Source organism: Siphateles boraxobius, unplaced genomic scaffold (assembly GCF_051911475.1).
Source record: "Siphateles boraxobius isolate OS27281-9 unplaced genomic scaffold, OSU_SipBor_1 18, whole genome shotgun sequence".
Taxonomy (NCBI): Eukaryota; Metazoa; Chordata; class Actinopteri; order Cypriniformes; family Leuciscidae; genus Siphateles; species Siphateles boraxobius.
The window spans coordinates 2978834-3005034 of NW_027508788.1; the positions used below are offsets into that span (position 1 = coordinate 2978834).

Here is a 26201-nt window from a genome sequence, read left to right on the forward strand (position 1 = left end):
TTCCGCGCACGTTGAAAAATTTTAACTCGAGCGAATGTTTAAGCGTCTAACTAGACGCGAACGACGCGTATTTGACGCTCTATTCGCGTTCGGTGTGAACAGACCATTAGGTTATGTTTCAGTGACGCTTGGTGAGAGCATGGAGTGGATGTTTTCGGTTCAGATTCTGAATCATTGAAGTCGTACTGTTGTGGTATGCCAGGTCTACTTCGCAGTAGACATATTGCACCTTGTTCTCTTCCTTTTTAAGTATGTAATGATCCCAAACTTTAGACATTCTCTGCCGTTTATGGACATCTTTACTCTCCGCCATCGTGCCAAATAAATTCAAAATGTATCACGCGCTATAGTATAGATCCGCGTAATAGTGAATTACATTTTACATAGGAATTTAACGAGGCTTCGAGGCAGAGTTTTTGCCTCGAGGACTTTTTGTAATCGGGTAACTCGAGTAACTCGAGGAATCGTTTCAGCCCTAATATATATATATATATATATATATATATATTAGGGCTGCACAATATATTGAAATTATCGAAATATCGCAAATGTATATATCACGATATGCATATCGCAATGGCTTGCAATAACTGAGGTCAAGTGAAAATCACTCACTGCTTTTGGCTAGATAACTTATGTAGCTTTAATAAGAATCAGGATATATTTAATTCCTACAGTGAAAACTAAGCAGTGTTTTATTTTTACATTTGATTATTCAGTTTCAGTTGTTAACTAAACCTATGTAGGATAACCTGAAACCCTGAACCCCATGTTTTACACTGATGTTACAATAACACTTCTTATGCTACAGTAAAACACTGTAGGTTATATTATTTTAAATATATTTTGATGATAATTTAAGTTTATTTTACACACTTTAAGCATTATCGTATCGCATATCGAATATCGCATTATTTAATGAGTTATCGCATATCGCATTTTTCTTCAATATCATGCAGCCCTAATATATATAATATATATATATATATATATATATATATATATGTATATATATATATATATATATATATATATATATATATAATATGAATCAAATCAGCCTTTAAGGTGTTTATCTGTAGTCATGAGAACACTTCAAGTGGAAGATTTAGCACAGTGCCAGTGGATTTCTCATCTTTTCTTTTAATGGTATTTTTGGCTCTTGAAAATGAGAGCCGTTGAGATGTTCTGCCTTTCACATAACAGAAGCGTGTAATTTTCTATATTACAATGTCAAGTCATTCCTTTCAGCTACAAGAGAAGGCATGTAATGTGAGGTTCATCCTTTTCTTCTGAGTCATGTGTCGGAATCGTTCTTTTAATCTGACGTCTTACTGTAAGCTTGAGCGGTAAAAGCTCTCGCAACTGGTGGAAAAACCCAGCAAAAGCTCCCCTTTAATGTCCTTTTCAGCTTCTTTTTGTGTTGTTTGGCCTCTGTCCAGAAAAAATGGAAAGGCGGGAGGAACGAAGTCAGCAAACCCCTTGTTTTCCGAGTGCAGGCGACGGCCCCTCTGTTTTGCTGAGGTTGAGGTGTTTGAGAAGCTTCAGGTGGTCCGTTGTTGAGAGTTTGTGAAGGTGTGTGTTTTCAGGCCACCCATTCCCACATAGTCGCCTGGCATGGACGTCTCCCGTCCAGCGGTTCTTCCAGAGCTGACTGTAGCCAATCAAGACTCAGAATTTATGAGCATATTCCAGCGAACCAATATAAAACACCTGCCTGCTCAAACATTTCCCCAAGTGCCAATCACAACAGCTTAAATCGTGGGTTTACATGAGTTAGCCAGTTTTAAATTGGGCATGGTGGGCCCCTGTGGAAGCATGAAATATGAATTCAATCACGAAAAGGGTTGAGAAAAGGTGCCTCATTCACAAACAGTGCTGCGTAACATCATGAAACGCTAATGTTTGGAAAAACAACAGTCAATAACACTGAGGAGTCATTGTTCTGTTGAGAGAAATTAAAATGTGACTCATGGAATTCAAAAACATTTTACAGTGTAAAAAACCCCAGCACAGCCTGCTTTAAAGTGTGTGCCTGAGAGAAAAAGTGACAATCTTCTAGTTGAAATTAAAACAGTCATTTTAACCCCGCCGTGGGCCAACGAACATGCTAACAGTAGGCTGAAATGTGCTTAAATATGCAGCTACTGTAGCACTCTTTGTCTCTCGTATCGCCTGTCCTTTAGGAATAAAGAGGACATCTGATGTCCCTCACAGGCAGATGACGAATGTAATTCACTTGGACAGGTTGAGCTTTTAGGCACATGTGCTTCTTTTGACACGATGCGGACCGGGCTATCCGTTTTCCTGCCTCCACTTCATCAAGAGTGAATTTGGTTTCAAACGTCTCCGTGCGACAAAAGCTCCCGTTTATTGCTCTCACAGGCCTTTCTGACTTTTTACAGAAGGTCTGGTTGAACCAACAGAGCCCTCTTTAAAGTCGCCCTGCGGTTGATTAGCCGTGAGAGGGGTGAAACGTTTGAAGTGGTGCTATTTTGCGACGGTCCGCCTGGAGTTATGATAAAGGCGGTTTGTTTGCGTCCGCGGCATGGCTGTGATAGGTGTCAAGAGACAAAGCTAATTGGACATGAAGTGTTTTACAATGAAAAACGCACAGGAGCCAGAGTCAGTATTCACCTCACATCGCTCAGAATAAAAGACTCTCTCTGAACCCAGTTTATCCCGGGCCCCAGGGGACTCCCTCTGATGAGAACAGGAGAGAGGGAGAGAATCCCTGTTAGCGAAGTCAAAACTCTCAGTGGTTTCTGCGTTGTTGTTGTTTTTCATTTATTTTTGGAAGAAATGGGCTCACAGACTCTAAATGATGATGATAAATTCTGTGATTGCAGGGCCTGAATTACGTTTCGTAAAATGGGACATATTTTTAGTAAATGCATAAATATTGCAGAATATCGATAGGTATCGTCACAATAAATGATCCAATACGTTTTTGGCCATTCAGATATTTTTTTTAATTCAGGTAAAACCCTGATATATATATATATATATATATATATATATATATATATATATATATATATATATATATTACATTTCCATTTAAGAAATTATAGCAGCCACATTTTACTTTATTAAGAATATAAGTACAATTGGTTAGAAATAAATATATAATGCAATATAATTAAAATAAATATTAGAAATAAATGTATTGAATAAGTGTGTGGGTGTTTTTTTATGCCATGCCTTTACTGTAATTTGGAGCAGGAGCTGATCTTGTTTTCTGCTTTACGAGTCTGAGGGGATGTCTATATTATCAGCCACACGTTGAAAATTCATTTATTTTATTTTTTTTTGGCAGATGTACATGTTTGTTTGGTTGGGAGTGGGTGTGTTTTTTGGAGTGGGAATCTCATTATTCATAAAGAACATACGTTCCTCACTAATTTCGGCCATTTGTCTTGGAAGTGTAGCCCGTTGGTTCCATGTTGTTGTTTGTTTGTTTGTTTGTTGCCGGCAGAAGGGAAGATGGTGGGAGAGGATTTCGAAACCGCACTTTCCCCATGAGACGTATAGCGCGTTTCCATATACACACACTCGCACGCACACACGCTGCCCCCTCCGGAGCGGCGCACGCATTCCCCTCGGCCTGCAAGGCCTCTTCCTGCCTCACGTAGATGTAGAGTTTCCCTGATCAGACCCCCTCCCCGCGCTCACCCCAGGGGTGCGCTCAACTCTTCTCCACTTTTCCGGGGGGAGGAGGTAGACTACTGGAGCGGCCCACCCCTCAGGCCTCCGCGGTTCTTTTAGCAGCTCGCCAAAACCAAATCACTCCCCATTTGTGTTTCATTAACGGGACCCGAGCAGAACAGAGGACAAAAGAAAAAAATCATAAAATGAAAAGAGAAAAAGATTTCAAAGACTTGTTATGTGGTCAATAAAATTCAGGCCTTTCCAGAATGCAGAATCGGTGCCTTCGTTTTTCTCCAACACAAAAAAACAAAACAGATTCACATAAATCTGGCTGTGTGATAGAAAGAAATTGCACCTTTTTTTATGGAGCATGATATTATCTTCCCAAAGCAGGCCTATATGTGGACGGACAGAGAAACATCTGCTGTGGGACATTGCCAAGGACATGCATACAAACACACACTCGCACCCGAATGTTTTTACTCGCACATTCATGCCACTCTGTCATTGAAATGGGCCTCGGTGCCAATCGTCATATTCTTGCACCTAACTCCCACGGCGGGCGGCACTCGGGAAGATTTACATGAATTAGCCAGACCTGTTCTCTCGATACACTGCAGAACAGAAAGTGAATACAGTGTCTGTCTTGAAATAGCCTCTCAGCCACAGCCGTACACACACACACAGAGAGAGGAAGTGACAAATTCCACAGCGCACTGCCATCAGCCCAGCAGCCTCACTTCATGTAATAACCATCAAATTCAATCCCAGCCAACTGATTGGCCCACACCCCTTCAAATCCAGACTTTAGAAGCACTAAGTTGCATATTACGCTTTATTGTTCCTTCCTCCGTCGTCTGGTTTTGTTTCCCTTTTTTAATTGGCGCAAGTTTATGTATCCACACGTGCGCTGAAAGAAGCTGGTGTTGCAGCTAGGGCTTCTGGGATGTGTAAAATCCAAGCACCAGACCACCAGACTCCCCTCAAGTCCCATAAAGACAACTCACTGCTCCCAGCTAAGAAAACGCTGAAAAGCCTGGCCACAGGCAATCTCAGTTAGTTTTTATTGAGTTTCTTGTACCTTTAGTACAGTAATGCAGTACTTTAGAAGACATTTAATCTCAGTGATTATATCCATAGAAACTAGAGAAGTGCATGATGGGTATTGTTTGAGAGAGGATTTTTCTTATTAGAATAGCATTTTTGCTAATCAACTTATTGCCCTGAAAAGTTGTAGTCTAAGTGTTTTGTTGATACCAAGGACCCCCAAATGTCATGACCCCAATAGGAGATGGATCCCCTTTTTAAAATATAAAGGTAAGTATATATTTAAGGACTATTAAATGTACATCTTATTTACTTTATATTTGAATACTGTGTGAGAAAAATAGTGTGAATTTATAAAATCCACATCTTTAAAAATGTATTTATTGCCTTTTTTTGTTGTACTAAAATCAAAATAATTTAAAATATTATCAAAAAAAAATGTATAATATAATTATATTATATAAATATAATAATTATAATTATAATAATTTAATACTTATAATTATTCTTGTTACAAAATATTATTAAGGCAAATTTATTTGTTGCACTTTTCACTATAAATCTAAAGTTTAAATACATTTTTGTTTACTTTTTTATACTTTTTAATATTTTACACTGAAATGTTTACCATATTTTAATATATATATTGGATAAAAATCAAACTAGAAATGAGAAATAAACGAATAAATGTTTTTTTCAGCTTAATACAAAATAAAATTTTTCCAGATAACGTTTTAATAATTTACTTCGGCACTTACACTGACAGTATAGAATATAATGTTTTTATATAATTTAGGAAACACGCCACTTTTTTATTTATATAGCGTTTTATACAATACATTTTTATTTATATAGCATTTTATACAGTACAGATTGTTTCAAAGCAGCTTCACAATAATAAACTGGAAAATATCAGTGTTAGTTGTAAAATTCATCAGTTATGAAATGAATTCCATTTCAGCTGTAAAGCAGCTCTAAAGAAGATAATAGTGTCATTATTTAGCTCGATCTATTTCAGTGTTGTTTTAATTGAATTCAATAACTGTCAATGTTGAAAAGTTCATCAATAATGAGAAGTTCAATTCATCTATAAGCAGAATCATCTTCATAATATCATGATTAGTATTTTCTCACACAGTATAAATGAGTTGTAAGTCAAATTTTATATAATATAACTGCCTTTATATAAATAGAAGAGGGAAAGTAACCATTCAATTTGGGATTCCTTGGTTTTAAGTCTAAAAACCCCTGTACTAATCTGTGTAACCCCTAGAGTAAAGTTTGTAATCACATGTACCATATCTCTCTTATCGTCCACTGCTCGCCTGCTTTGATTCAATCTCCTCAATTTGCGCAATCCTGTGATCAATCAAAAGAACTGTTAAACCAACACTTCCTGGTTGTGGTGACAAAGAGTCTGATCTACCCAAGAGAGATCTGACCAGAAAAAGTCAGAGCAGCATAAATCTTATAATACCCTCCATTTTAATAAACCCTTCCTTTACCTCAGCAGGCCATTCTGTTAGCATTAAAGCCAGCGCCACGGGACTCGTTCTCATTCGGGCATTATCGCTAATTCATTTGTGGATTTCAAATGAATGCTTTTCGGTACAGTTTCATGCTGGGACCCGGGCTGCTTGTCTTTTTTTGTGCGACATGAGTATTCTGTATATTTTGCCTCTCCTTCTGTTGTCACAGAGGAGAGGGATCGCTGAGCTCCGCTGGGGAGTGATGGGAGTCTCGCTCCGGCTCTCCGGGGAGGGATGCCATGGGCGGCAGTGTGTAATTACCCTCCCTGTCATGTCCCGCTCCTGCTCTAATCATGTCTTCGACTGTCAGAGAACTCTCCTGAGGAGATTCCAGCCACCACCAGAACCACCTCTCTGGGTCTTAAATAAGCCTGCACCCTCCTGCTAAACTCATTTGATGACTTTCTGCATTATGCTAAGACTTGAAATGTGTCATAGCTGCGGCACAAAGCTACAAAGTAAAGCAGATCAGTGGGGGATGAACAGGGTTGTAATGATAGAGCTTTTCTGAGAAAGTCCTACCTAGACAGTAAGAGGCAGTTCAAGGTTGTGTGTGTGTGTGTAGTTGATAGTGGTTCTAATGGTGGAACTGTAACTTGTCCCGGACGTGTTAAAGACTTGAGTGACGCATCAATTAGAACAGCTTATTGAAAAGCTATTATTATTCTACATGTTTGGACTTATTTTCGTACTTTGGTCAATAGCAAGATGAATTTTTATATATACACTACGGTTTAAAAGTTTGGTGTGTAATTTTTTTTGATGTTTTTGAAAGAAGTCTTATGCTTACCAGTGCTGCATTTATATGATCAAAAGTACAGTAAAAGCAGTAATATTGTGTAACTATTTTTCTAATGATGTGGTACTCAAAACATTTCTTATTATCGTCAATGTTGAAAACCGTGGTGCCGATTCAATATTTTTGTGGAAAACTAATGTATCTTTATACGTTATTTTACTATAATCACAAAAGATTTAAAAAAATTTATAATCCTTATAATTTCAAGTAATACTTGACATTTGAATTTTAATGTTTTACTTTATTATAAATTAAAAAATTCATTAATTAATTCGTTTTTAGTTTATTTTGTTATGAAAAGTATACTTTTGATTTATATACTTTTTAAATTTTAAACGTTTTTACTATTTTAGATTTTTTTTTCAGATTCATTGCGATGAAACAAATAATTACTATACTATTAACATCTATACTATCAACATACATTTTCTTAATGCAAGCAGTAAAAACACAAAAGCCTCATTTTTATATTTGACAGCGGCTGTGCAATGAATGATTCCTTAAGTCATATGCTAATGAATCAGACTACATAGATCACGCTGTATGGATAACTCATTATAAAGTTGCGTTTTATGATCTAGTCAAGTCTTTTTATGATATGGAGATAGTATCTGTGAAATCAGCATTACATAAACTGAGACAAATCACCAGCTCGGTGTCTCGGGGTGCATAGTTTCAAAAACAATGTGGCTGCATTGTTTGCAAAAGAATTTTTTTCTCATTCCCCACCCTCCCAAAATGATTACTTCTAAAGAACGCAGGAACAGTGCTACATCAAAGTTTCTAATGTTTTTGTGTTTGAACTCCCTGTTGCACAGTTGGCTTCCTTCCACAGTAGACCATTAAATCAAACCGGCTTTAGCTAAAAGTAAAAATAACATTCTCTGAGAATTAGCTCTGTGTTCATAAAGGCGAGGCCTTAAGCGGCATGTTTAGCTGTATGTGCGCACAGGGTTGTGCGTTCTCGAGCGTGTGTTGGCTCAAGGGGAGACTCGTATCACCTCACAGTTAAAGAGTACAATTAGGCCGTATCAGAGCGGTGTGATGTTTGCAGCGGGGTGAGAGGAGCGATAGCAACTGTAATCTCTTCTTATCTGCCCTCATACTCAGCCAAGTGCGTCTCCTCCACTTTCTCTCCTCTCCTCTAGGTAAACAACATCTCTCTCTTGTACAGAACACAGAAAAAATGGAGAGCCTGACAGCAGAGTTGAGCTCTTAATGATGGCAGTTTCAGAAGCAGATCAGTGAAAATAAGACGTTAGATCCATCAAACCGTGGGTGGCAATTTACCACACTCAACGATATCCTCGGTGGGCCGTCCAAGGCTTTTTCCTGTGAATACTCATCAAACATTCATTATTTTGTTTTCTTTTCATTTTATGTGCTGTAGTTTTGTTTGTATTAACGCTTGTTGATTTAAGGGCCTTGGCAAATTCATCCTTCGGAGTAGAAACAGAGGAATCGCTGTTCAAAATGCTTCTGGGTCCCGTTACGCTTGCGGTTCCGCTGTCAACTTGCATCTCGTCCGGGAACGATACTTTAGACTTAAAGGCTCTGTATCTATGGGTGTTTCTTCAACTATGGGCACTTTTTTTCGTAGACTTTTGAAAATAACATTTCAGAACACACTTTTCACACCCTCAATAGTTTATCAAACACTTTCCAACAGACATCACAGCACAATTGTCCTTTTTTTATATATATATATATAAATTGATGTGTTTAATAGCATTCTGTTGTGGACATAACATTTGTAACATTTTTAACATGGAATAAAATGTCTGACTCCGTTGTCTTGCATTATGTATCCTAAACGCAGAATTAAAGATTTTTTTCTTTTTGCATAATTTGCGCAAATTCACAATTTATTATTTATTATATTTGTCAGTTTGGTTGGAACGACACCACATCTTTTAGTCGTCATTAAAAAAAAAAAAAATTTGGATATCTTTGTCACATAATAAATATTCAAATCGTTTGATTGCTTCACTCTTTCTTTAGATTATCATTGTTTTAAACGTGTAGTAAAATTTTTTCTTTTAATGTATTTTCAAGTTTAAGATTGGAAGTCTGTGTCTGGTATAAGGATAAAACAATAAAATGGGACATAAACATACCCAGAGTTGAAGAAACCCCTACACCATATTTGTTTCACCATGTCCTGCAAAGTCATTGCAATGTGTCCCATTTTAGATCTCCTGTTTAGAATGTCTCCTCCTGACTGGGAAAACTTTAAAAAGTCGACTTTTTTTTTAAAAGCGAGTGCCCAGCATGCCTTTCTGTAGAGGCAGTCTTGCGGTGGCTTCACACTGTCCTGTCACGTTATGCTGACAGGTGAGCGTATCTCCAGGGTGGGGTGCAAAGAAAGGCCCCTTGCAGGAACAGGAGACCCCTTCACCAGGGACACTTTGTGTTCTTCTTGGCTCTGAGTCTGAGAGTGCTGGTGGCCAGGATGCAGAGTAAACACATCAGCCGGCTCTATTTACTTTCATTGCTTACACAGCGCACAGCAGATTAACCTGTTTATACAAACACGTACAGAAAAATGGCTTATTAATGCCCACGCTAGGCCTTGTTTCTTTGCGTTCACACGCTAAAAAATGTCCACACACCAAGCGTGGCCTATTCCGCATCCATAACAATAAACAACAGCTGCAGTTTAAGCTGTAATGATAAGAACAACACTAATGATGACTGTCAAAGAGGCGCGATATACAGTAAATACTGTATGTTGCTTGTTATTCTGCGAGTCCCGTCTCTCCACACGGCGGCGGGGGCCAGGACGTCTTTTTGCTTGTCACTCTTGTGTTGTTTTCTCCAGCGAAAGTCAAACTATCTAGAATAGCATCTCGATTTTCTCCGGTTGCCAGTTCTTATTTTTAGTCCCTGAATTAATTCAAGCGCCGGCTTGAAAGTTCCTCAGGAAGTTGCAGTGTTCCCTCCTCTCGCCTTCGTCCTTACCTACGAATAGACATGAGCATTTTCAGAGAGATGCAAATGATATCTGTTTCATCCTGCTGTCAGAGCTCCCACAATCTGTGGGCTTCAAAAAAAACACGGCAGCCAGTGCCAAACATCTTTATGAATAATAGATTGTGTCACTTCCAAGAAAAAAAAAAAAAAAGGCTCTAAGACAACATATTTCAGTGTATTAGTTGAAAGTTTCTGTTCGGCGGATGTCTTGCGAAGGGTTTATTTGGTCCTTTTGTAGTTGTTGTCAAGGGATACTTGCAGTGGGGATTTTCCTGGGAAAAGTGCTGAAGATTGGCCGTGGAACGTGAGCAAAGAGCTCCCTGAAGTATAGTATGGAAAAGCTAGGACAGGATCAGGAGCTTCATTTAACCAGTTATTGTGAATCTATGGGGCATTGTTTCAGGTAGAGTCTGTAGGCCACTATATTTAACTTTGGATATTAAAAAGCTGAGCCAGGTACTGTGCTTTTTCATACTATGAAACTCAATAGGGTCCAATGTTGTTTGCAGATAATCTCATCTTTTGTTTCACAGAAGGAAGATTGTCATTCAGGTTTGGAACAGCATGAAGGTTACTGCTTAATCAACAATCGTGTTGACTAGTGAAACAGATCTCGATTATTTTTCTTTTGTTTTCTGGTTTGAAAATTCTGTCGGTTTTTCACTTGCAATTAGTCTGTTCAGACCAGTGGGTAAAAAACAACAGACTAAATTAAAATGCAAATTCCCTCTCTGCCAGTAGGTGGTGCTTATAGAAAAGCTAAAATACCTTGGTTACACAAATACAAAAGGCGCTGCCCAACTTTACGTTTCTGAGATCAGCTTGTCACGGAGAGGAATGGAAGTAAAATAATATTTACGTGCTTTCAATTAGCCGTTCAGGTTTTTTTTTATTTTTTTATTCACTATGGTGTTTATCAAACAATATGCATAACAAGCATAAAGAAATGAGTCTAGATTCTTCCTCTACTATTTATTGTCGCTTAGCAAAATAGTCTGTTCATGGGTGCCACAAAAACGTAGTCAACATCATATTTGCTTTATTAGCAGTCGATGTAAAGGAGATTAGAAAACCTCTCCATAAAAAAATAATCTGTCACGTTGATGGCATGCGAATGTTCATGATGGTCTGAACAGATGTTCATTTAAATGAAAATGTTTATCACCCTGAATATTCGTTCTGGTGTGAACAGGCCTTTAGTGTGATATTAGACACTTTCTCACATTATTTTTTGGAGCGTCCCAATGCACATTTAGGTTTTTAAGATTTTTAAGGTAATGTCAAGTTGAAAATAGTCTTAACAAAAATTCATATTAATTACTTATTAAAATAAATATTATTTAAATAGTATTCACAATCCAAACCATCATTGTCCATCTAGGTGTTATTGAACAATAATGTGTCTTATGTTAAGATCTGTGAACTGTCCATTTAAGACATCCATTGAAGTCATTCAGACTCCCACAGTTGATTTTTAAAATAGATAGTTTTACCTAATTTTTTGTGGTAAACCCCTTTATTAGATGGCAGCCACCTGTGAAGAATTCTTAGACCTGAAGTTTTCCTTCTCATGATCTCGGTCCTCCTCTCTGGAGTTTAATGATGAATTATAGAGATGAACAGCTGTTGCAGGCTCTCAGCCCCATGCAGCTCTGCTCCTGTTTTCCATTCATAATGCAGACTCGCTCTTAGCACCAACAGGACACACCAGGAACAGTCGGATTCAGACAGCGAGGAAAGGATTTTTTTTGTCCATAAACGGAAAGGAAAGTTTAACACAAAAATGAAATGTTATCCTACATTTTTCGTCCGTGCAATGAAAGGGAGCCTTTAGACGTTCTTCAAAATACATTATTTTCGTATTATAAATAAAAAAAAAAATTATTTTTACTCTGCTGAGACACCAACCTGTAGGGTCTTTCCCCACCCGTATGTTTTCCTGATAAATTATGGCTAGCCGTGGCACTCATTTATGGACTTCGTTTATCTTGCAACAGGAATGCATGCATGCTTTGTTCTTCGGCAGTGATGTAACCGGCCCAGAGCAATAAGTAGAATGAATATGAAACTGTGGTTAAAGCGCCTGTCACAGCAAACCTGTGAAGCGGAGATCAGAGGAATACAAGAGAGGCTCTCCCTACCAATCACTCGCATTCAGCTCCTTTCAAGTGCAAACATTAGTCATGCAGTCATCACACCAGCAGGCCCAACATGATAGTGTGCAGGCGCATGTGTGTGTGGTCCTTGGGTATCATGAGAACAGGCGATCTCTTTCTTTCCCTTCACCTTTACAATGTCCATTCATTGCCTACAAAAGTTGTGTAGAGCGCCACCATGGAGCTACCATGGGGGGGGTTAAAGGACAAGTTTTAAAATCGTTTTTGATGAAATAGAACGGTTAAGATTGAAATTTGGACAAATGCTGCTGTCCCGAGAATTTTCGGTTTCTTTGTTAGCACCCCTCCCACCTCCACAATGGTTTCATATGGGCACTGGAACAATATCATTCATAAAACACATTAAACTTTCGTTTACAAAGACGTGAAACTCACCGAGTGGTCTGATGTGTTCACTGATATGCTCACACAAAAATCGCTGCAAAAGATGCTTTCCAACAGGTTTTATCGTAGTTTTTGTCCTGACTTAAGTCAATGGAGTTGGACAAAAACTACGATAAAACCTGTTTTTGATATTATTTTGATGCCCACTTATTGATATTAAGCTGTCAAAATGAGAGTTTCCTCCATGTTTGATTCTCAGCCAAGAGGTAAATCTGTTACCTTTAGATCCTCTTTTTATCAGATGTCTTTTAGGGACTTCAACCAACTTAAATTTTTGTATGCAGTGAAAGATGGATATGTTTGCATTCCAGCATATACGGAAGTGAAAGGAGCACAAAGTCTACAATGAACTCACCTCCTCCAACCTCCCCTAAAAGGCTGGGCAACCTGTTGTGCATTACGCAGGGCACCTTTCTCCAATATGTCCAGTAGCTGACGAAGCGGGATAATGATCCTGATTCCTGCCGATTTATTTGGTGGTTTGTACCTGTCAGATGCCTTTGAGGTGATCGGCAGCAGATGACAGCTGTGTTTTGGCACAAAGTGAAGATTGGAGGGCTGCCACTCTTTTTTAGGCGTTCCCAGGGATGTGATTTCTGTCTTACATGCTCTTATCTAATCTAGCAGATTTATCCGGTTAGTTTCAGGTAGCACGGCAACCTGATGATTTTACAGGTGCTTTCTCAGATAGCTTGTAAAATGTTTCTGTTCCCAACCAAACAGGTCAAGACAAAGTAAGACAATGGGGAAAAGAGTGAAAGATGTATGAAACAGAAAAGAAAGAAATGGACTATTTTATGGCACAATGTCTTGTGAAGGGATACAGAAATTTATAAAGGAGATATGATGGTCGATGAGGTTGACTAGTTTATCTCGATTGTTCTCCCTATTTCTTATCATTTTTACTTTAATTACCATGCTTCTAGCTGTTTTTAAATGAATTGAGTCTTTTGTAAACATCCCCAAGAATAAAATCAAGTCCAGTCAAGCCTTTGGGCAACCCACTGACTAGTCAGTTTTAAAATGTTTTCTTTACATCCCTAGTCTACATCAACAATTTTCTTTTGAGCTAAAAAGTTTTCGAATGAAGCAAGTCTCACACCAACGTCAATGTGAAAGACTCTTCTTCTCTTTTCTCTGTCCTTTTCTCTCTCTATATATTTTTTCTTCCACTAGCTATGCCCCTCTCTGGGGCGGATTAAATAAGAGCCCCTTTTATCCGTCTGTAATCCTGATCTGGCAACCCTAGCCTTCATAGAGAGGAACACACCACCAACTGGCAGCACACACATCTGAATAGTACAGGCCATGGACATATGCTGTTTATTATAAAACATGGAACATGCTCACGCGCAGTCGCACACACAATCCTAAACAACTTAATATGGACATGCACACATACAACATTTGTTTTGTCACACCCAATTAAAATTCATGTTCAGAGCATTCCTACATGTAATAACAGATCAGATAGATTGTCTGGTTTTTAATTTATTAATTTATTTATGATAAGTGTATAAAGTAAACAATAAAAAAACATTATTTAATAATTTTAGTTTGAAAGAACAGCTTGGAACAGCAGGTTAGGATATGGCATTACACTCCTAAACTGACCCTGGATCAGCTGTGTCCCCAGTGTGTTGCAGCTGTCCGCTAACAGATTGGCATCAAAGTGTTTCTGAAACAGACTCTCTCTGGGGGTCTTATCACCTCAAGATAAATCCCTCATTAGACTGAATAATGATTACGTTTCACTTCCATGTGCCGGGAAACCATGTTTTCCTGTTTATGTGACACCGTGACATTAGAGAATGAATTAATCACTGTTTTTTGGCAATCAGCGGGTGTGAATGTGTATATGAATGCATTGACAGAAGCTGCAGCTGATTTCAGGGTGTTTGCAGGAAGTGCTCCGGAGGAGGGCAGGATGTTGGGAAAGTGTTTGGCGTGGCGGATCTGGCACGCAGACGCTAGCATACCCCGCTGTCAAGCTCTCTCTCTCTTATATACTCCGTCCGCCCCTCTCGAGTGCCTTTTGGCCTGGAATCCATCACAAGACACTGTGAAGTGACATCAGACAAGTGGAGACCGAGAGCTCCTGGAAAACACAGACTGGACATGCTGTTTTTCTCAACTGTCACATAATTGAGTAATACATCATCCATATTCTGTGCAGCCCCCTTATTAAACTAGCCTGTTATGAGTCTCGGCGCTTGCGTAACAGTATTAAATTATGAAATACATAAAACATTTGAATGCTTTTTTTGTCATTCTTTTTGTGCTTAGATTTGAAAAAGTTATACTGGAATTTGTGGATAATGAACAAGCCCACATTGTGCCCTCAAAACTCCGCTAAAAAGATTTCTGCAGTTATGCAGTTATCCTCTGCCCTTTGTGTATTGATGCATATATTTTACTCTATATATACAGGCATAATAAAGAGAAAACACATATTTGTATAATATCTGTAAAGAACTGAAAGAACTAAATGGTCTTTATTCAAACTTAATTACAAAAAAAATATTTTGTAGGCGTCCTTTGGCCTTGATAACAGCTTGGAATCTTTCCTGGCATTATTTTTATGTACAGTACTTTTCCACAGTCTCTGTTGTTATTGACTTCCAAATAGATTCTAGTTGTTCCCAAAGACTTGCTATTGATAAAACGTGTGTTCTATCAATCTTTGAATCCACTAAATCCCAAATTTGTTCAATAGGATTCAAGTCTGGACTTTGACTTGGCCAACTGTGACTAAAGAGCTTACACACACTGCTGGATTAACCATTACAAAAATTAAAAAAATATATTTTGATAATGACCAATACTGTTAGTTTAGGGAAGCTGTAGCACAAACCTTACATTGGGTGGTGGTCTAATAAATGTAAGCATATATATATATATATATATATATATATATATATATATATATATATATATATATATATATATATATATATATATATATATATATATATATATTTAGGTACCACCGCATTCCAACTCCAACCCTTTGGGGGGAAAAATAACAAATGAAATACAGAAAGATAAAGGCTGCAGGTTTAGGAAGATTGAGAGAGATGGGGGAGGAAGAAAGGAGGTGCGTAAAAGAAGTGTGAGGTAAATGAAAGTGAGCGAAGTACAAGGAGAACAAGACAAGGTTAGAGAGAGGGAAAGTAAGCATTCATGGACACAGGAAATATGGCCTTGTCACCCAGGCAAGACTGACAGATGTCCCCCCATCATCTCTTCATGACAGCTGACAGCATGACGGACAAGTTCAAGGGGAACGAGAGAGCGGAGGATGGTGCGAGAAGGGAGGAAGAGTACGGAAGCAGAAAATGAGTCTGCTACCTAATCAGTTAGCATCCTTAGGGCCTTTGACCTTGTATCTCGTTCTCTCTCTCTCTCTCTCTCTCTCTCTCTCTCTCTGTCTCTCTCTCTCTCTCTCTCTCTCTCTCTCTCTCTCTCTCTCTCTCTCTCTCTCTGTCTCCCTGTGTTTTCTGAAGCGTTCTCAAGGCCCATAAAAACACGCGCTAGATTAGAGGTACTCTGTTAAAGTTCCAAGAAGTCCAGTCTCTGAATTTCCTTCTCAGCAAAGATCTGAAAATCCAAAAAAACCTAAACCATTTCAGGAGTCAACTTCTCTTTTTTTTATGAACTAGTGAGCACCCCACAGGGGTGTCATTTTAAGGCATCATTCATAAGTGGAAAAATATATATTTATAATTAAATTATTTTAATTTAAAATGTATTTTTCTGTTTCCAAGACAAAAATCTTTTGAAGCCTTTAGTAACCTTAGATAACTGTAGAAAGAAATATTAAATCCTAAATAGTCTCTCTGCTGATTTGTCCAGTGTAAAAAGTTAAATGCAAATGTGTTTTTATAGTAATTTTCAAATTGCTTTCAAAATCAGCTTTACATTGATTATAATGGTGTTTTACAAACCACCAGTGAGCAACTAAAAGCAAAATGGCTAAAAATAAATACAAATAATTGTATAAAATTGCTAACAATTTTATTATTACTATTTATATAGTGATTTTCAGAATGTAAATTACTCTGAATCAACTTTTGCAGAATATAAAGTTGTTTTACAAACCACAAGTGAGCAACCAAAAATAGCTACAGTTTCCTTGCCACAACAGTCCATGGCAAGGAAAACCTTTTTTTTTTTTAAATAAAGAAAAATGCATTATTATTATCATAGCTAACATCTCCTTTTACATGAAATCTGCTTTGTATGCTGTGTTTAAAAGCTCAGTTTCTCTGTATGGAGGAAGAATGCTTTAAATTGTATTAATTTATGGTAAATGATGCACAATCTGCCAATTGGTGACCTCTGCGCCAGATGATAAAGAATTCTCTTGGGCTTGTATCTGCCTGTCTCACACCGTAATACTTTGAAAGAGGAAATACAAAATTTTTTTTTTTTCATTAAATGTTCTAACTTCCCTCTACTATTCTCCCCACAGACTCCTCAGGACATGTGACGTCCTCTCCTCTCAGCTCGCCCACGTCCCACCGAGGGATGCATCCGTCACTGCTCAGCCCGACTTCTTTAGGCCACTCGGGGTCCCTGCATTCCCCCATCAGCACTCTGAGCTCGCCCATGAACGGCCTGGGCTCTCCTTTCTCTGTCATCAGCTCGCCCATGGGGCCACATTCCATGGGGTCACCAGGGATGGGTTACGGCCACAGCGTCAGCCCACAGGTAGGGGCACAGTCAGAGCTGTATTTAAAGAAGCGCTTGCATTCAGCTGTCGTATTTATGTTTCAAAACATTGTTGCAAAGCGTTCAATTTAACTCGTCTGTTCCCTCTCGCTCTTTCTCTTTCCAATACTCTCGCTCAATCTGTCTTTTGTTCCATAAATAGGCCTGCACATCTCTTTTGTCATTTAAAAAGAGGCTCACAATTAAGACATCAAAGCTGGCAGTGTCCTAGTTTTCTTTGAAAGCCTGATCCACATGAGTAAAATGGTTCTCAAATTCACACACGTTTGTAGAGTGCAGTCCGTTTTCTCATTGATAACTACTGCGTTTTTTTACCAGGCTTTTAGCTCATTTTAAATGATAGTGTTGTTAGGTTGGAGGAAGTTGAAGTGGATTTTGTTCTTTCCGCAGAACAGGACTGGTTCATTTCTACACATCTTTTCTGAGGTCACACTTTATATTAAGGTGTCCTTGTTGCAGTGTAATTATACAAACAAGTGCTGAGTAAGTGAACATAAATAAGTTTGTTCTCTCTCTCTCTCTCTCTCTCTCTCTCTCTCTCTCTCTCTCTCTCTCTCTCTCTCCCTATCTCTCTCTCTCTCTCTCTCTCTCTCTCTCCTCTCTCTATCTCTCTCTCCCTCTCTCTCTATCTCTCTCTCCTCTCTCTCTCTCTCCCTCTGTCTCTCTCTCTCTCCCTCTCTCTCTCTCCTCTCTCTCTCTCTCTCTCTCTCTCTCTCTCTCTCTCTCTCTCCTCTCTCTATCTCTCTCTCCCTCTCTCTATCTCTCTCTCCCTCTCTCTATCTCTCTCTCCCTCTCTCTCTCTCTGTCTCTCTCTCTCTCCCTCTCTCTCTCTCTCTCTCTCTCTCTCTCTCTCTCTCTCTCCCTCTGTCTCTCTCTCTCTCCCTCTCTCTCTCTCTCTCTCTCTCTCTCTCTCTCCTCTCTCTATTTCTCTCTCCCTCTCTCTCTATCTCCCTCTCCTCTCTCTCTCTCTCCCTCTGTCTCTCTCTCTCTCCCTCTCTCTCTCTCCTCTCTCTCTCTCTCTGTCTGCCTCTGTCTCTCTCCCTCTCTCTCTCTCCCTCCCTCTCTCTCTCTCTCTCTCTCTCTCTCTCTCCTCTCTCTATCTCTCTCTCCCTCTCTCTCTATCTCTCTCTCCTCTCTCTCTCTCTCCCTCTGTCTCTCTCTCTCTCCCTCTCTCTCTCTCCTCTCTCTCCTCTCTCTCTGCCTCTGTCTCTCTCTCTCTCTCTCTCTCTCTCTCTCTCTCTCTCTCTCTCTCTCTCTCTCTCTCTCTCTCTCTCTCTCTCTCTCTCTCTCTCTCTCTCTCTCTCTCTCTCTCTCTCTCGGAGTCAGTCATGGGGTCCGATGGAAGGTGATTTGAGTCAGACGGCATTTGTCACTTATGTTTAGCACTCGGCTGAGTGGCTGTTTTCAGGCCCAGCCGGGTGGAACGGGGTTGCAACTCAGTCCCTCTGTATTTAACCTCCGAGGATCCGGAACAGGCACCCCATTGGCATAAACTGCCCTGCAACACACTGCATACAATTCCCCAACACACAGACAGCATGCGTCGTCATTTTGTTTGTTTTGAAGGTTTTTAAAAGCACTTTTTATGACAATAAAAGAAAATTGTGGGTCTGACTATCATGTTTACATGCAGTCCTTAGTTACCCACCACCTGGTAAGACTTATTTATTTTACCTGCAAGAGGACCAAACTTATAATAAATGACCATAAAGAATGTTAAAAAAAATATATTATTAAAAGCCTATTATTTATTATTATATTAAATCATTTATAATTTAAATCATTAAATCATTTATATATAAATTTCTATAGTTATTACTTTTTTTATTCTTTCATTTATTTAATATATTCCTGTGGCATATAAATGCTTAAATGTTCTTAATCTAATATATTTTTATTTCTATGTATAATATATGTTTTAATATACCGGCACCTCAGGATTTCAAGTGTTGCAAATGGCAACACTTTGTTATGGCACCTACTGAGTGTAAAACAATAGGTTTTTGTTTTGTCTGGATTCATGTGTCTGTGTTTAGTGTGTGTGTGTACAGTTTTAAATCATAACAGAATCCACCATCACATGGAGCTGGAAGCATTTACAATACACATATGTTTGAGTTGGATTGTGGTAGGATTTGAAATGTTCGGATTGCCTTCACTTGTGGAGGTTGGTTGGAGACAACCCATAGCGATAGCTGCAGTGACTCTTGCACACACAGGCACAAACGCTGTCAGCCTCAATCCCACCAGCCTCGGCACAGCACGGACCCTGCCGTCTCCCAGCAGCTGGGACACATTAGGCAGAACGTGGTTCGGTTTACACTTCCAGCGACAATGAAAGGGGATACGCCGCTTTGTCTCCCCAGAAGAATCCCTGAACATTTGCTAGCTCTCGATCCCGCCTAAATGGCTTATTGCGGTTCAGTGTGTACTGTACTGAAAGACTGGAAGTTGTTACTAAGGTCATTATCGGTGTTGAGGAAACTATTTTCAAGCTGTTCGAGCTGCTATTATTTTAAAGCAATTAAAGTATAGTCAAAGTAGCCTTGAAAAGTAGTTAGGTATACTACAATCGCCTTATAAAAAGAAGCTAACTCCCCTAAAGATATTTATGGGGCTAGTTTTTATATATATATATATATATATATATATATATATATATATATATATATATATATATATACATGCATACATACACACACATCTATGTGTGTATGTATGTGTGTATGTATGTGTATGTATGCACATGTGTTTATGTATGCACATGTGTGTATATATATATATATATATATATATTAGTGCTGTCAAACGATTAAAATATTTAATCGCGATTAATCGCATTAATGCCATAGTTAACTCGCGATTAATCGCACATTTTTATCTATTCTAAATGTCCCTTGATTTCTATTTGTCTCATTATTTTTTCTAATTTTAATGCTCTTATCAACATGGAAAAGTGGATCAGCAGTAAGTTTGTTCTTAGCTGTGGTATCCATGTGCTTCTGTCTGAAGTCATCCATTGTAGAGCTTAGATCGGGCCCAAAAAAATCAAGCCCGACCCGAGCCCGTGCGCATTGTGTCCGAGCCCGGCCCGGCCCGACACATAAACTGTAATTATGAGCCCGAGCCCGATTTAAACCCGTACATTTTTTAATACGTGAGTCGTTATAACTGACGTTCTCAACTACTTTCTATGTTACTTTCTCCCGCCCGCAACATTTTTGTCCCGCTCCCGCCCGCAAATAGACTCTTTTTTTGTAGGCTACCTCCAAATACTTTCGCCTACGTGTCGCCACCATACACATCAGCATAAATGCTCCGGATAAATTATTTGTTATTAAAGCATTAACACACAAACCACTGTTATAACATAAAAGCAAGCAGGCTACTGAGTGCATGGTTTGGCATGACTGAATGAGCGCAAAGTGCGCTCCCTTAATAATTCCTAAAAAGCTGACATTAGTTCATCGCAATCTCACACATCTGTTATTATCAATTAAGCTGACTGCACAATGCATCTTCCATAATATATACACTTTGTTTGTTATAATTAGAGGATTTGCCAGCATACAGAATTCAGCACTGAACAAAAAGTCTGCTTTGAGTGGTGAGGGGAGTCTATTTTAAATGCTTCTGATTGCCCATTGCGTTCAAAATCAACACATATGTCTGTGATTGGCTACATCGCTCAACGCTGCAAACATGTTATAAAAAGAAACTCTGGCCTGTAAATCGTTTCTATTTTGTTTTAGTTGTTCGAGTTGCTTTTCTGCAACATATGAATAAAAATGTATAAGTTTTTATGTTTTATTCATAGATATTTCTAGTTTGCGGGAGTCCCGCGAATCGTTTTATTCTCCCGTATCCGCACACACAGAGTGAGTGCATTACCGCTCGAGCCCACCCTCGCACTCGGCCATCAAATCTAGTCCCGCGCCGCACTCCATTGCGTTGAGAGTGCACGTCTCTAGATCGGCGTCTCGCGCTCGCGCCATCCACTCAAAACGTAACGTTAGCCTACTACTCTTTGGCCGGCGCGCAAGCCCAAACAAGTACGTGCGGCGTGCCTGTTGTTTTGTTTCCGGTCTAGCTATCCGGTGTGATGTTGTAGTTTTTCTAACGTTACTAGCTGTTGCAACAGCATGTGAAAAAAATACAAAGTTTGCTAGGCCAAAAAGAGCGTTAATCTCACGATAAAAAAATTGACGCCGTTAAAATGTGTTTGCGTTAACGCCGTTAATAACGCGTTTAACGCACAGCACTAATATATATATATATATATAGATTAGGGCTGGGAAAAGATTAACCGCGATTAATCGCATCCAAATTAAAAGTTTGTGTTTACATAATATATGTGTGCATAATTGTGTATAATTATTTTGTATATGTAAATACACACACATGCATGTATACATATAAGAAAAAAAATGTATTTATATATAAAATATTTAGATTTATATATAATATAAATTATAAATAAATATATACAGTATATACATGCAAATATTTCTTAAATATATACATGCATGTGTGTGTATTTATATATATATATACAAAATAATTATACACAGTGCACACACATATATTATGTAAACACAAACTTTTATTTTGGATGCGATTAATCGCGATTAATCTTTTCCCAGCCCTAAGATATATAAAGATATCAGCAAAAAAAGAAACGTCCCTATTTCAGGATACTGTATTTTAAAGATAGATTTGTAAAATTACTGGAAAGGGTTTTTTCATGTTTGTTCAGTGATCCATGAATAATTATTGTAAATGCACCTGTGGAACAGTCTATAAGACCCTAAGAGTTCACAGGCGCTAGACATCACAGTTCCAATAGCTTAGGACACTAAAGAGAAGCTGTTTAGGGTATTGGTGATAGATTTTAAGAAATATTTTTAAGGTCCCTGATCACCTGTGTGAACATGTCATAGTCCTGCTGCAGCAATAAAATGCAATGTCTGTAATGTAAGACGCCTAAGACAGGGAGATGGGAAGGACAGCTGATCATCCTTTCAGTGTAACCATGTGTCCCCCAGACTTGTTCACAAACTTGCAAGTGACTTGAGCAGGAGATGCGCTGTTGTACTTAAAGCAGCTGGTGGACACACCACACACTGACTGCTACTTTTGATATGAACCCCCTTGGTTCAGGGACTCATTATTCCATTTCTGTTCATCAAATTTGTTCAGCTTATGTCTCATTTGTTGAATCTTATGTTCATACAAATATTTACACACTGGAATTGGAAAATAAACAGTTAAAATTGAAAGGACATTTCTTTCTTTCTTCTTTCAGACTCTCAGACCATGCAGAGAATGGCAAAAATCTGGCTTTGGAATAAATTATTTTGAAACAATATTTCTTAGTGTATTTTATTTATTTGATATTTGTGTTTAGTCATATCAGACTTGATGTAGTCTTACATATTTTTTGTTTGGTGATGTGGCCGCTGTGGCCCTAGATGCGAGTTTGGTTGTGGTCTAGAGAGAAAGAGCTGTCATCTTGCCTTCATTGTCGTCCTGTGATTCATTAAATAGCAGCAAGTACTTGATCCCCATGACCCCTGTGGTGCCGCCCGTCAGTCTGTGCTGGAGGTCATAACCCTGTGCTCAGTCTATCACATCAGCTAGACAGACATGCTGGATTACTGGACAATTTGGGCTGCAATAAGTACAAATAAAAGAAGTATTGACAGTGAAGCACCTACCCTTGATTGTCTAGGATAGTACTATATAAATAAAACCTTGCTTATATATTTTTAAATTTCAATTATAAGTACATTTCTGTCAATGCATTGTCTATTTTTACTTTATTGTTTGCTAATAGTTTTTTTTTTTACAACAATTATTTGAAAATGGAGGTATGAGTTTGAATGATTTCTGTGTTTATCAAAAGCATGCCATAAAAATCTGCTAGTAGGAGCTTAACTTGTATTTTATGTGAAATATTCATTTAAGGCCTGATTATGTGAATTTGCAGCCAGTAGTTAACTTGCAGACCGTATGGATGTAAGGATGTAAAAATCGAGCACCTCTTCGAGTGAGTATTTGCTCAGCTCTCTGTAACCTGTGGAAGGAGCAGGATAGAATACACACTCTGGCCTTGACTGAGATACTTTTACAGGGCCTCTAATGAGGAAAATATGCCTCTTTTGTTATTTCACATTCAGATCCCAAGGTTTGTGGGAAGAGGGTAAAGAGAGAACAAAATTATCAAAGAGACTGATCATGTTTCAAGTTTTGGTTTTATCTACTTCCATACTTTGTCTGTAAACCTGTTCAGTGCCAGTACGAAAATCCCAGTCTTTCCTCACTGTTAAGGTTATTTATATTATTATATTATATTATCTCTCTAGATATAACCAGTTTTTATTTTTATTTTTTTATTAAGTGCTTAGTTTTTAATTTTATTCTGATATCTAGATATTACCAGTGTTTTTTGTTTGTTTGTTTGTTTTTTAGTTGTTGTTTTTTTTACTTTTTTTATTCAAGTGTCAAGTCTCTGATATTCTGAAATCTATATTACCGGTCTTATTTTTGCTTCTATTTATTTATTTTATTTTATTCTGATCTCTAGATATTATCAGTGTCTTTTTATTCAATGCAATTTAATTTGTAACAAACATGGACCTTTCTTAAATTGAAATTGAAATTTTAATGGAACTTTCATTCCGACAGAGAGCATATTAACCATCATGCTTTATGCTGTCTCTGGTCTGACCGACTGGTTTGTTTGGCAATGAAGTGCGTTTACACTACAGCTCATTCTCTTAAACAATTAGCCCCTATTAAAGAAAGGCCAAGCAAAGTTTACACCCAAACTGATATATTTATTCAATATGAAACACAAACATCACATTAGCCGCAGAAACTCGTTTCTTGGCGACTGTTGTTAATAGGCTTTGTGCGCCAAGTGCACACTAGCTAAGAGAGAGAGGGAGAGAGAGAGAGAGAGAGAGAGAGAGAGAGAGAGAGAGGAGGACACGGCAGCTCCCTTGAAACTTTTCACCCAAACCTGGATGCACTGACACATCCTTATGTAAATTAAATAATATGTAAATTATAGACTTCTATTGAGAAAAGCAGAAGTGGACTGCTCTTAAAGGGATTGTTCACCCAAAAATGAAAAACCTCTCATTAATTACTCGTTCATGTCGTTCCAAACCCGTAAGACTTGTTCATCTTCGGAACACATATGAGGACATTTTTGATTAAATCTCAAACGTGCTTCATAACACGAGAATGAACCTCATTGGTTCTTGCTGAAGCTTAAACGTGCGGTGTAGCACGAGAATGAACCTCATTCTGTTCGCGCACATCAAGCGAACATGCTTGAGCTTCTGTTTACCATAACTGATGTGTGAGTTGATGAATGTTTGTGAATAAAAGCCTAAATTCAATCTGTTCATCTTATAAAACGATTGTGTCTCTTTAGAAAATTTCTAAACTAAACCCCTCGATTCAAATACATTTTTTGAAGCATCAAAGTTTCAGTTGCGTCGCTGTCAATGAAGGGACAGAAATCTCTCATATTTCATCAAAAAGATCTTCATTTGTGTTCCTAAGATAAAAGTCTTACAGGTTTGGAACGACATGAGAGTTAATGAGTAATTATTGAAATAATTTTCCTTTTAGTGCGAAACAACGCACCGACAGTGTGTGTTTGGAGGAGAGGGCGTTTTTAATAACAGTTGTTTCAAATGTTCTCGAGGAGGCTCAGCTTGCAGGGGGTTTTCTAAAGAGGCAGAAAAGAGGATTTTGATGTTGGTATACAAAAGAATTGTTTGCTCAGAGTGGAGGGATAAACAATGCACATTGACTTTTACTTTACCCAAAATAAATCTTATTCTCTCTCCACCTGTGACTGTGTCCTCAGACGCTGTAAAGAGTCCATGCGATAGGAGCTGCAGATTTTGCCTGTTAATTCCTTCTTGCAACCATGATACTTGTACACAATAGCCCTCAAACACAAAGCTGATGATACATTTCTCAGATTTCATGGTTTATTTCTCAAGTAAAATCCTTGAAATTAGTCGAGGTATTATCTTGCAAGCTCAAGGACAGTGCCTTTTACTTTGCGTTTTGTTTGCTCTGAATGCTTGTGGGTTTTTTTTTTTTTGTACTTGTGACTTTTTGCACTGTGGTTTTCACTAGGAGTGTTGCAGTTCAATTACTCACAGTTTGGTTTGTATCTCAGTTTTAGGGTCACGATTCGGTATGTGCTATGTTTTGGGGGGAAAAGTACTGTCAAAGAAAATAAGAACAAATAATCTAATTACAAGCAACGGCACAAATAAATACAATAGAGCAAAGATAAAAATAAAATAAACAGTGGTTTTCAGGTTTTTCAGGTAGGTCTAATATTAGATTTCTTACACAGATATTGATTAAAGTAATGTAATCAAATAATCAAAAGTAAAATAACATTGCATAATTTACTATAAATTAAAGATTAATCCCTATTAAAGTTACAAAAAGCTATTCATTCAAGAGCAGGGAGTTATTTCCTTGTCTTTTTTTGCTTAATTAACATTAAAAACATAATGCACTGATCCAATACACTGAGACTGCACACATGCGTTGTATTTCTCGACTGTTTACGTTCACTTAAGACATCACCTACTATGTTTGCTAGGATACTCGCCAAGATGGGCATGTTGACATCATTTTTGAATTTGTCTGTTTAAGCAAGACCTGAAAGAGAACTCAATATTTGGGCGCTGTCTGACTGCGGCTTCGGATGAACGAACACAAATCTTCTCACAGCGTGCGCGAGTTCTTTTCCGTCGTCTTGCACTTAAATTGTCAGGGCTTAAATGAGTATAGTTTAAACAGATAGCAACGTGTGCTGTTCAGATCTCCCCTGCGCTCGCAAGCCATCAACACCCGGGTGATGAC

General features: G+C 38.2%; 1 protein-coding gene across 2 annotated transcripts in view; it reads left to right on the forward strand.

Moving 5' to 3' along the window:
- Positions 1-26201, forward strand: part of rxraa (retinoid X receptor, alpha a) — a 122254-nt gene that overhangs the window by 68097 nt on the left and 27956 nt on the right. For both annotated transcript variants that reach the window (XM_077232918.1, XM_077232919.1), the window contains exon 3: positions 17035-17273. In XM_077232918.1, coding sequence (XP_077089033.1) covers positions 17035-17273 — 239 coding nt within the window. The remainder of the gene's footprint in view (positions 1-17034; positions 17274-26201) is intronic.